This window comes from Canis lupus, chromosome 14, assembly GCF_011100685.1.
Source record: "Canis lupus familiaris isolate Mischka breed German Shepherd chromosome 14, alternate assembly UU_Cfam_GSD_1.0, whole genome shotgun sequence".
Lineage (NCBI taxonomy): Eukaryota > Metazoa > Chordata > Mammalia > Carnivora > Canidae > Canis > Canis lupus.
In genome coordinates, this window is record NC_049235.1 from 11909417 (window position 1) to 11922026 (window position 12610).

The 12610-nt window shown below is 36.8% G+C and overlaps 1 protein-coding gene and 1 long non-coding RNA gene across 15 annotated transcripts in view; one reads left to right on the forward strand and one right to left on the reverse strand.

Moving 5' to 3' along the window:
* LOC102157206 overlaps positions 1 to 12610 on the forward strand; it is a 60947-nt gene that overhangs the window by 42418 nt on the left and 5919 nt on the right. For both annotated transcript variants that reach the window (XR_005369341.1, XR_005369340.1), the window contains exons 5-6: positions 126 to 202; positions 1374 to 1507. This is a non-coding gene — a long non-coding RNA (uncharacterized LOC102157206). The remainder of the gene's footprint in view (positions 1 to 125; positions 203 to 1373; positions 1508 to 12610) is intronic.
* The window catches only part of ASB15 (ankyrin repeat and SOCS box containing 15), a 64007-nt gene that overhangs the window by 31718 nt on the left and 19679 nt on the right, over positions 1 to 12610 (reverse strand). For 6 of the 13 annotated variants that reach the window (XM_038556662.1, XM_038556660.1, XM_038556661.1 and 3 more), the window contains 2 exons: positions 6166 to 6257; positions 1088 to 1160 (listed from right to left, as the gene is read on the reverse strand). In XM_038556662.1, the coding sequence (XP_038412590.1) occupies positions 1088 to 1123 (36 nt within the window). In that variant the 5' untranslated portion in view covers positions 1124 to 1160; positions 6166 to 6257. The remainder of the gene's footprint in view (positions 1 to 1087; positions 1161 to 6165; positions 6258 to 12610) is intronic. The other 7 variants (XM_038556658.1, XM_038556652.1, XM_038556656.1 and 4 more) reach the window with 2 other exon arrangements.

Sequence of the window (12610 nt, forward strand, 5' to 3'; positions counted from 1 at the left end):
GGGAAAAGGGTAAGTGGTGGTCATGTAAGCTTTAGAATATCTTCAGTACTAAAAAACCCTCAGTGATTATAAACCCACTTTGTGTACATTGCCTTGCTTTAAACTACCCAATTCTACTTTGTCAGTATTACAGATTCACTGTGTGTAAGTGGAAACTGACCCACTCAATGTCTCAGAGCTATTGAGTCTGGAGAGAGCACAGGTAACTTCATTTTTAAGGTCTTTCTGAAGCAGCAGGAAAACAACCCACAGTCTGTTGCCCTTTAAAGAAAACACTTTGATCTCGCTCTTAACAGCCAGCTCTAAATGACAATAACTTCCAAAAATAAAAAATAGCTTACAGGGACACATAAATCTTTATATTTGGCTCCCTGCAATAAGGTTTTTGTTGCTGGGGGTGGTCTGCGGTGTCCTAGGCTTGTCTTCATTCTGTACTTTTTGTCTTGGAATCTAAACATTACTGTCTTTAAAAAAAGGATCTGTATACCAGTTGGTGCCTGACTGAAGTGGTCAGGAGGTTGGGATGATGTTGCAAGGGATGATGCAGGAGTGAACACAAGTCCATGACGCCTCTCTGCAGCATCAGATTCTCTAAACTACCTCTAGTCCATGCTCCATGTTAACACTGTACTGTTAATAAGTTTGTGGGTCCTAAGCAGGGCTGGCTGTAGCAGTTTCCAGAGTGTACAATCACTTCCATGCAAGGAAGGCCTTTGTGTCCACAAATATCACATTGCCCCCGGCACCTGTCACCCGAGTGTCATTCAGTTGCATCAGTGAAAGATTCTGTTCTTTAGTGTTTATTGTTCCATCTTCCAGTGTCCCTTTTAAAATACCAGCAGCACTATACTGGTTCCCAGTGTAGGACTAGGATCTTTTGAAATAGTTACTGAAGATGGCATGGGGTGGAGAAGATGTCAGCGTGTCTAAGACAGAGTCTAGTGGGAGGTAATAAGGGGGAATAAGTAAAGGAACATACAGTAAAATTGAAATTTCTTCACAGTTTTACACACAACTCAAATCCAAACCCAGAGGTTCTGCTGTGTGGAATGGGGGACCCTCATACCCTGAGGTGGTTTTTTCTTACCCTCAAACTGCTACAGTTTTTGAGTGATGTGTTCATCTACTGGAGGTCCCAGAGAAAATCATCAGCATCTGTCCTATCAGAGGAATAGCAATAGTGAAACAAGAGTTTCATGTGTTGGTTTTGCTAAGAAAATACAGTTATTATATCCAAAACAGCATTCATTTTCACTTTCCTGCATTTTGACCACTTATATTTGTAATCTTAATTATATATTAAAATCAATATAAATAAAACTTCGTTATAACTTTGGTATTTACTTGGTGGCTATGCACTTTTGCTCTTTCAGAATCCTGTGAAACAAAGTGTCTAATCAGATCAGTGGCTTCATTGGACTGATTTTAGCAAAATCAACCAGTCAACTAAGAGATTTCAGAGAGACCTAAAATTCTGTCAGAATTGGGGTCCAGTCCATAGACACAGGTAACTTTTATTTATGAGTAATGTTACAGCAACTCCCTCCTCATGGTGTAATTTTATACATGACAGGGAGACCTAGACCATTTCTCCTTCCTCAGTAGCACAACTCACTCTGCTGATAAATTGAGCACAGACACACACAGACACACACACACACACACACACTTAGTTCAAAAAATGAATGTTACTTTTATGTTGCCTCAAAGAGATACAACTCGACATTTTAGAAAACATACAGAGAGGCAAAATATACTATTGCCTGAATAAATGAGTGATTGAATAATCAAATATATACTACTCATAAAATTAGCAAATTAATATACTCACCCTGCGTTTTTTGTGTCATATGTTTTTACAAGTTCATTTCCGGCTTTGGAGCTGCATTAACTGAGGCTTAGTTTCTAGGTAAATATACTGCTGATAAGACCTGTCATATTAGTTTTGCTTATCTCTAGTTTCATATTACAAAATTAGATATTTTTACTCTCTACTATTGGTTTCTATGTCAAATTCAATTACAACAGAGATATGGGAAGATGTGTACTAGTTTGTGCAAATGATGCACAGAACAGGAAGGAACTCTAGATTCACAAATAGGTGGCTCTCTAGAGGAATATAAACATAGAATAGAAAAGAACAGAGCAAGCATGGCCCATGAAAAGGTAACTTATTAATGGATGTGCCCTTATAACAAGCTTGAGTGATAATATGATTTTTTAAAAGCCCTACCCTTTATCATTCTAAATCTGGGGATCTATCTTGCAGAAATTATCAGAGATGTGGACAAAAAATTGCATGTGAAAAGGTTCCTCTCAGTCATATTTAACTCCCAAGACATTAGAAATAATAAAATATCCAACAAGAGGAAATTTGTGTGAGACATTATTGTATACCTAAGTAATGGAAAACTATGCATCAACTAAAATTCATATCCTTGAAGAATATTTATTGCCATGGATAAAGTGTCATCTATGAGAATGATGTTCATTTAATCAGATATGATCAGCCACTTGGAAGGAACTAAAATTGACTTTATGAAGCCAAAGCTTACAAAGCCTTTCAGAAAACTGGCCTGGCAGCTGGCTCACAGGCTGAACCTTACAGGTGGTGAAATAGGCCACTTCTTGACAGGGACCTTGGTGACTTTGAGAAGAGAGAAATTTGCACAAATTTATAGGTAAGCAGGTGAAAACTGATGGAGAGAGTTTCTTGGCTTGCGGAAAAACAGAAATCTGGAAGACTGATCCATCTACTTGAATCACCCAAAAGTAAAAGCTTTGTTACCTAAGTTATTCTGTCAGTCTGCATGAGACCAAAAGTTCATTTCCCACTAATTAGTGAATGGCAGCTTCTGAGGAAGGTGAGGCCAGTTATAGACCAAAAAAAAAAAAAAAAAAAAAAAGCCACATTTATTTACATAACTGAGTTATAGGGTAAGTAAAAAATGTTTCGACTACATTAATTCGCTACAATAACTCTAAAAATGAAATGATGTCTCTAGACACTAATAAAAGCGTTATGTACTATGTATGTATATGAACACACCACTGTAGTATGTCTATACTATTTATATGGCATATGTATATACTACTATATGTACGTGTTTATTTGACACGACAGAAGTTTCTGTCTGAGGCTCAAGTCAAATCTTTTCCCATTCAAAACTCAAGCAATAATGAGCCACTGCATTTCTTCATATTTTCTTTTGAAATCACACACAGGCTATTGATTTCTTTCTGGGGGAGACAGTTGGGTGTTACAGTTGAAATTTTGTTCAAATCCTGCCCTCTGGATTAGCTGCCTCATTAACTCTGTTTGATGTGAGTACTCAGCAAACATTACCTGTAATTTTTCTGTAGTTGAACTCCTTTGGAACGAGGAACTAGAATTCTAGGGGTTGTTTGGCAGTTTTAGCTCTATCCCTTACCCTTGACTAGGCACTCTGACATACTCATTATTTCCTTCTTCCTTTTCTCTAGAAGCACCAGACTTCGGAGTTGACCATTAGGTTACTCCACCTGTAAATTCCATTTACAACATGTCCAACAAATAATTATCTCCCCTCAGCCCTTACCAGCAAAGTGACAGGAAGTTCACTATATCCCCACAGAGCCTTTCATCTTTGGTCAGCTTTAACAATTAGGAAAAAAGTGAAGTTGAATCCATCTCCTCAAATCATTATTCTGTGATCCCAGTTCTATTCCTCTGAGTCACACAGATAAAATGTTGTTCCTCTGCTACATGACAGCCCTTTAATCATTCCCCAGGAAAGCTGTTAAATCTCTAGTGAGGCTTCTCCTCCAGAGGTTGGACAACTTTTCTTCCTGTGCCATAGGTTCACCTCCATCCACCATCTTGACTGCTTTCCTATAAACATACTTGTTTTTTTTTTTATTTTTTTTTTTATGATAGTCATACAGAGAGAGAGAGAGAGAGGCAGAGACACAGGCAGAGGGAGAAGCAGGCTCCGTGCACCGGGAGCCTGATGTGGGATTCGATCCCGGGTCTCCAGGATTGCGCCCTGGGCCAAAGGCAGGCGCCAAACCGCTGCGCCACCCAGGGATCCCTAAACATACTTGTTTATCCATTTCTTTCTAAAAGTGGCTCTGGACCATAGGCTCTGATGGCAGCACAACAGCTATAGTCAGATCAACACAACACTAAGCAAGCATGACTGCCTCCCTTTTCCTAGACACTATCGATCTGTTAATTTAGCTTAAGCTCAGATGAATTTGGGGGCTACCATGTCACACACTTGATTTGGACCCCTCCTGGCCTAAACTCTACATCCCTTGTTTTTTCTTACATTATCACTATGCATTTCTGCGCAGGACTCTTTATGTAAACCTATTACATTTCTTTTCATTTTTTTTTTTAAAAGATTTGACCTTTATTCCAGTCTGCTAAGATCTAATTCATTTTCTATCCTCCAAGTATTGTTCTATTTGCAGATCTATTTGCATGTCCTCTATATGTCCATCTGCTCTGTTAATAATGATAGATGTTGAACAGAAATTGGCATGGGACGGAAAGGTCTTCAGGTTGACATTGATCTATTATTTAGCACCCTTCAAGAAAAGCTGTTTATCCAGTTACAAATCCTCCCAAACACACCACCATCCAGTATTAATGTCTTCTTTTTGATAACAAGAACATCATCAAGAAATACTGTCAAATACTTTGTTGAAATACAGATGCATGGTGTAAATTTCCTTTCTCTACTAAATCAAAAAGATAAAGGAGGAATATTGACTCAGCAGTTCTCAGGATTATTATTTTTCTCCTAAGGATTTTCAGACCATTCTATTCATTCATTCAAAAATATGTGTTCAGTGTCTGCTATGTTCCAGGCATAGTGCTAGACACAAGACAATAGGATCCCTCCCTTGGGGAGTTTGCTGCCTTAAGTAATGCATTCTAGACTTTTCCCCAGAAACACCATAGTCACTCCCCTCCTGTCCAAGGTTTGGCAAAGAGTTAAGCACACAGCATGTCCTCAACAAATATATGTTCATTGAATTTAATAGGTATTATAAGTAGCATCTACTGAGCACTTTCCTGTGACATGTTAAGTACCTTAGTCGATAATGACAATTTCTATAACACACTTTCCCCCCTTTTACAGACAAGGAAACTGAGGCACAGAGTTGGTAGGTAATTTGCCCAAGCTTACACATCTAGTAAGTGGTGGAGATGTGGTTATAAACCCAGTTGTTTGGCATTAGAGGCCACACAGGCTTACCCACTACACTATAACTGATGACCCATCTACTGTAATGAAATTAATGAAAAGATGGTCTCATTTCGTAATCCAAATATTCACAAGTTTTCTAAAAGAGTTTAAGCAAACAATCAGCAAACCTATCAAACAACTCTCACCTAAAATGCTTATATTTCCACTAATTTCCATTTGAAAACAAACTATTTCCACAGAAACAACAGAAGTGTAAAATTATGGTATTTCACAACAATAATATGTTCTCAGCACAATACAGAGTTAGAACTTCCTTGTCCACATCACTGATATTTCAAAGAAATAATTTCATTTTAGATGTAGAAGGTTATTTAGATGTTATGTGTTCACTTATGAACCAGATGGGTGATTGGCTCAGGTAAATTCTAAGGGCTTTCTAACCTCAAGATTCCATGATTTATTTTGCAGAAACAAATTTCCAATCCTACTGAGTTCCTTTTTTTCATCTGATTTAAAAAAACTGAAAGGAATTTTTTGATCTGAACATAAAGCATCCATCTTTTGCTGTAAATGATGAAAAAGCAGCAATAGAAATTTATTTTAATCACAAAAATCATTTAATTTTTATCCTCAGAAACGAGGGCAAGCTAAGACCCTTCTGGAATTCTTTGGTGTGTATATTGACACTTCCTAAAAGCCTATGCATTCTTGATCTGTTTTTCTCATGGCACTACTATGCTTCATAACCCTGCTATGGAGTTAATATTCTATAAACAAACAAAAACAACTCTGCCTTTATTCTGTGATTTAAAAGGCCTTAGAAAGGCAAACCCATGGATGATCAATGGAAAAGAAAGTAATGAGAATCTACCACAATACGTATTTCCATCTGTTTAAAATATTCCCAATACTAAGCTACTTAATAAGCTAGTTGGTGAGGTACAGATCAAATATTTCATAATCTCACCTTTTGGAATGATCGTCTTGTCATTCTTATCCAGGGCCTTGCCTTCCTAAACCAGAGGAAGTGCTTTGGAGCCAATGTGTTCCTCTGTGTATCTAAAATTAAGTAACCAGTTGGTGGTTAAATTAAGATCTGACCTTGTACAACTGAAACATAAGCAGTTCCTGGCACACAATAAAGTATTACCCATGACTTCTCTAGACTCTCATCAAAAGAAACATAAGCCCACAGAGGTATAACAAGATTATCTGTGTCCTGATTGGTTCAAAGAGACTCATGAAAACAAACGATCTGCCAACCCAGCTGCAGTGAGGGTTCCTGATGAGGGAACCAAGCAAAACCACTTCAATAGAGTTTTTATGTATTTTAAAATTAGTTGTTCAAGAGACAAAACTGTAAGTCTGTGTATCTGCAGATCCAAATCCAATTGTAATCAATTTTAACACACATTATTTCTCATTCTTCATCTTTTAGACTCATGTCAAATCTCATTAAATACCATCTTCTTGGTATAGAAATTTACTTTTATTTGATTTGTTTAGTACCTGCCAGTCTGATACACTGATGAGGATAAGACATTCAGTGACATCTAATCTAATGAAGAATTTTTAGGTCAAGTTATAAAACATACATAGTCTAAAATAAGTGAGCCCCAGATATAAAGCAAGCAGAAAAATCAGGATTTTGATTGGGGAGGAACGTTCATTTTCTATTAAAAAAAAAACAACAACAATATAGTTGAGTGTCTTACTGATTTTCTAATGAAAACTATCTGCCTTAAGTTTGTTTTGACATGGCTATCCTTGGATTAACTCAGGCCACTGTCAGCATTCACAAAGCCATCTGGCTTCTGTCCCCACCACTCCACTAAAACAACTCTTCTTAAGGGCTTCAATGACCTCCTAGTGTCTAAAGACTTTGCATTTATTACTGTTCAGACCCTCTGTTAGATTTCTGCTGTTAGTCCCTCCCTTTTTCCTGAACTATCTACTCCTAGGCTTCTGGGAGCACAATATGCTTTTGTTTTTATTCTATCTCTTGGACCTATTTTTTGGACTTGGTGTCAATGAATAAACACATTGATTATAGTAAATTTACCAGTTTTATTTCAAAACTTGGACTACCATAAATATGAAATTAGAGGTCCTAGCTCCTCTTGGTGATAAAAGAGGCTGTACTTGAGTCATTCTCAGAGCAAACCCTGAGAAATATTATATATTTATGCCACTGCTGTGTCTTGAAATAGTCAAGGTTGAGGGTTAGAACATTGTGCATGTTTTATAATTGTTACTTTAATGTGGAATTTTTCAATAAAAATTCTTCCAAAAAACAAACAGCATTGTGAAACTCTTTAGTTTTTATGTGATACTTTTTCAAACTAACAATATTAAAAATTCATATGAAGGCTTAGGGTATAATGCAATTTATGGATAAAATCTATACCCAACATTTAAAAATGTGGTTTGGCACATTTCAGGGACATTTCTGCTCTTATGTCCATCAATTTATGCCTGTTTTATCCATTTATATAATAGTTACTATAGATCTCCTTAGATCACACAATATTTAAAACAGTGCTTAAAATAACAGAAAGGACAAACAAGAGAGACCATGTGGCAAATAAATGAAAATATGTTGCTGATGATATAGGCCTATGAACAAGTCTTGCCTTACCACTTATTGTCTCTGTCACCTTAGATTTGCTATTTAAATTATCTAAGACTCAATTTATTCATCTGTAATGAGGAATAATAATAACCATAATAATGAAAATAATAATACAAAGACCATGACACCAACCTATAGAGGTCTATTCCTCAAAGTTAGTCATCTCTACACACACAATAAAGCATGTTTTGAGTAATTCAAATATTTAAAAGAATGATCTGTTCATATGCTCATAATCATTTCCATAGTTGCCCGTTTTGGAAGTTGGCTTTTCCTGTTGATCTTCTCAAAATGGAAACAAAGTGAATCAGATTTTTGAACAGTGGACTTCAGGTTTGCCTGGAAAGGGTTTTACAAGAAAGGGGGGTGATCAAGCAGTGAACTTTTGAATGCAACTTTTTGTTCTGAGGCAGGCACATATAATGATACTGACAGCCAAATACATGTCCTTGTATCGATATATGGCAAGAAATCCATGTCCTGTTTCACAATGGTAATTACAGCAATGAGGAGTCTTAGGTTGAAATGGTTGAAGCACAGTGTTAGAAGGACTGTCCCTGGAAGCACCATTCTTATTAGGGAACAAAGGATTTGGGTACGTTAACTTCCAGAAAGCACATGGCACCCTGGCCTTCCTGTTTAAGGCACCTGCTGCTAACACATTCCTTACTTGCTCACAGGTACTCTGTGTTCCTGAAAATGTGGGGTTTGTAGGGCTTTGACCATGAGTTAAAAATACAGATCTTGCTAAGATTAGCCAAACAATGACATCCACCCCTGACAAAGCCGTTTTTCAGATTCCTTTCTGATCCAGCCCGTTCTTTATAAAAGCCTTATCACACTGCAGCTTTATCTTTGCCTTCTGGGCAAAATGCTATGGTCCTTGGAACTCCAATAAAAAAAATTGCAAAAAAAAAAAAAAAATGCTATGGTCCAGACTCCTTGGAGAATCCTGCTTTGTTTTGTCCTATGATTTTGTAGTTTAGGGAGCAATTTCTATGTACATGTCTCTTGGTTTCATTTTTACTTTGAAATACAGTATTTCCAGTTATCCCCTCCACCTTCCTCCCTTTCATGTGCTTGTTCATTATTTTCGTCGTGGGGGGTTGTGATTTAAAAATGCATATTTTATTTCAATTGTATATAAAACAGAAGGGAAATGTGAGAAAGAGAAGAAATCCATTATTTCTGGTGTTCTTCCGAGGATTTTGATAATTGGTTGTTTGCTTTTGCTGTGCTCTCTGCTGTTTTGTTTTGTTTCTGACTTAAAATCAAACTGAAACTGTGAATAAAATGTATCAGCACCACACTCCATCAGGGTGCTGATGTCACAGGCCTCTGGGGAACCTTCCTTCTCTACATCACTCCTGACACCTTGTTTCCATACAGCAGCACAAAGGCAAGCGACAAGAAAGTCATTTTTAGTAAGGTACCACCGTAGATAGCACGCTAAAGCAATGGTGAGCAAAAAAAGTATGAAGAATTCTGTTTTGGCACTTAGTTACATGTACCACTTTATCAACCAGTGTCTGGTAAAGTGCTTGCCATGTAGAAAGCACACATGAAGTATAAGCTAATTGTTTTCTAAACACTGTAACTTGTTCATATGGGTTAGCAGTTATTGCCTTTCTTTTTTATTTAAGATTTATATATTTAAGAGAGAGAGAGAGTGAGAGAGCAGTGGAAGGGGCAGAGGGAGAATCTCAAGCAGACTCTGTGCAAAGCGTGAGCCCAAGGCAGGGCCTGATCCCACAATCCTGAGACCATGACCTGAGCCAAAACTAGGAGTCAGAAGCTCAACCAGCTGTGTCACGCAGGTACCCCAGCAGTTATTCCTTATTTATTTTGACTAAACGTTAATTCACTGAAAACTGAGTCATAGTAAATTTCAAGAAAGCAGGATGATGTAATTAATTTTCACTACCATGAAAGACATTTCAGGAGTATCAAAGAGAAAGAAACCTGGATTAAAAGAAGGCAGGGAATTTGGATTTTAGTTTCAGATATGTCCATGTTTTTGTGAATTAAGGTAAATAATTTGAATGTCTATGTCCTGGTTTCCACCTATCTAGTAATTCTGTTTTTGTTATTTCACATTATTGATATGAGATTAAAACAAGAGCATAATTATGGAAGTTCTTTGAAAAAATAGTAATCACTCTATAGATAGTTACTATTCTAGTTCAGTTGATCCTTGAATGTTTGAACTGTATGAATGACTTATATGTGGATTTCTTTTTTGATATGGTTCTGTAAATGTATTTTCTCTTATGATTTTCTTAATACTTTCTTTTTTCTAGCTCACTTTAAGGATACAATAGAAAATACATGTAACATACAAAATGTGTGTTAACTGCTTATGTTATTGGTCAGGCCTCTGGTCAACAGTAGGCTATTAGTAGTTAAATTTTGAGGAAGTAAAAAATCATACACAGATTTTTGACTGCCTGGGTGCTGGCATCCCCAATCTCTGTGTTGTTCAAGGGTCAGCTGTATTATATCTCTGGGACCTAAAATGGACATTAAAGAAATATCCCATTTGGCTGCCTATTCTATACTTGCACACACATATTTTAGTATATGCAGAATGGTGCAGGGGTGCTAGATCACTTCAGAACATATATGCTAAGACAGGTGGGAGACACAGTTCCAGTCCTTAAGAAGTTTACCAGTTGTGGGAGTGGCTCTGTCAGTTAAGCATCCGACTCTTGATTTCAACTCAGGTCATGATCTCAGGGTCATCAGATCAAACCCCATGTCAGGCTCTACACTGAGCATGGAGTCTGCTTGGGATTTTCTCTCTCCCCCTCTCTCAGCCCTCCCCCACATGTTCTCACACATGCTCTCTCTCTCAAAAAAAAAAAAAAATTGAAAAAGAAGTTTACCATTGGGTAGAGAACAAATAAGTAGAAAAGAAGCCAGAATTTGGTGAGAGCTAAGGCATAAGTAGCCCTGGAGGGGAAGGTCAGAGAACAAAGACATATACACATTTGAGTTTTAAAAAAGGAAAATGGGGGATCACTGGGTGGCTGAGCGGTTTAGCACCTGCCTTTGGCCTAGGGCGTGATCCTGGAGTCCCGGGATGGAGTCCCACGTCGGGCTCCCTGTGTGGAGCTTGCTTTTCCCTCTGCCTGTGTCTCTGCCTCTCTGTGTGTGTCTCTCATGAATAAATAAATAAAATCTTAAAAAAATAAAATAAAAAGGGAAAATGGTTTTACATTAATAGATCATCAAAGTACTTTGAGATCTTCTTTTTCTTCTTGTCTTTTGTAATATTGATTTCTTACATACCCCAAATTGATAGTACTAAGGCAAAGAGACTTTCACTATTCTTAGTATCTTATTTAATATAAACTAAACATAATCATAAGCAAGGCTATATAATAGAACTTTATATTGGCAACCTAAGTAAAATTTGAGTTACTGAAAATTCAGTATTTTATACTCTTCTTTATGAAAAGGTTGATGTTTTTCATGTGTGCCTATTATGTTTAAATGTTTTGAAGCTACTAATGCATGAAATTCTACCAACTAATACTTGGTTATGAAAGGAACATTTTGATATTAATTGTCATATAAAATTTATATGAAGTTGGTAAAGAAAACTCACCATGTTAAAACTCCACAATCTCAATGTAAATCCATCCTTTCTACTATTAAAAGACCTTCCTCTTGCAGCTCTTGCATTCAGATCTTTATTTTTTTTAAAGATTTTATTTATTTATTCATGAGAGACAGGGAGAGACAGAGACAGAGACAGAGGGGCAGAGGGAGAAGCAAACTCCATGCAGGGAACCCGATGTGGGACTCGATCCCGGGACTCCAGGATCATGCCCAGGGCCAAAGGCAGGCACTAAACTACTGAGTTACCCAGGCATCCCCAGATCTTTATTTTTTATATTTCAACTTTGACCCGCTGTTTTGTGGTATGTTCAAATGATTTCAATATGAAAGGTAAGCTTAGTGATTCTTTGAGGAAACTAGAAAAATGTGATTATTTCTGCTAGGCTTAGATTTATCTTTAATAAATAAAGATAAAAATAGAAATAAATATCTTTGATATCTCCATGCAGATTTGGTAAAACAGCAGATAACTCTGGATTTCCCAAAATGGTATTTCTACTAAATATTTGGTTTAGTTGTGACTTGATTTGAAGATTTAATATGCAATTACCATACAAATAAGGCATTTTTCATTTTATTCATGAGTCCTATAACATCAAAAATATCAAGTTGAGTTTTGAGGTTTGTTAAGGTATTTTTATGCAGCTTGGAATGCTTTGGGTAACCTCCCAATCCTGAAGATCTGAACCATTCAGTCTCAGTGTAAGCAAATACTTTCAAGGGGACTTTGGGTGGGATATAACAGTGAACCAATTCAAGGGCTATGGAGCATCTTACAATGTCATGAATGGTAGGACCCATAGATGTAGATGAATGCAGGATTCTCACCTGTGCTGTATTTGGCAAATATTTGTTGAGCATACTATGCCAGGTTCTGCCCTAGGCCACCAATGACCTGCCAGGTCTCTATTCTTGAAGAATTTACTTTTACATTAGTAAATATTAAACAAGAAAGTAAATTGTAGTAAACTTTATGAAGAAAATAAGCATGACAATACTTGGTAACAAATATGTCATATATGAATATGTATGAATATGTCCACAAGTAATGGATCAGTTTGGGGACTTAATTCTAGTGCTTCCAAAATGGGGAATCAGGAGTTTCTTGTTTCAAAAAAAATTGTCACTTAACAATTGTTAACAAGGTTAACAAGGT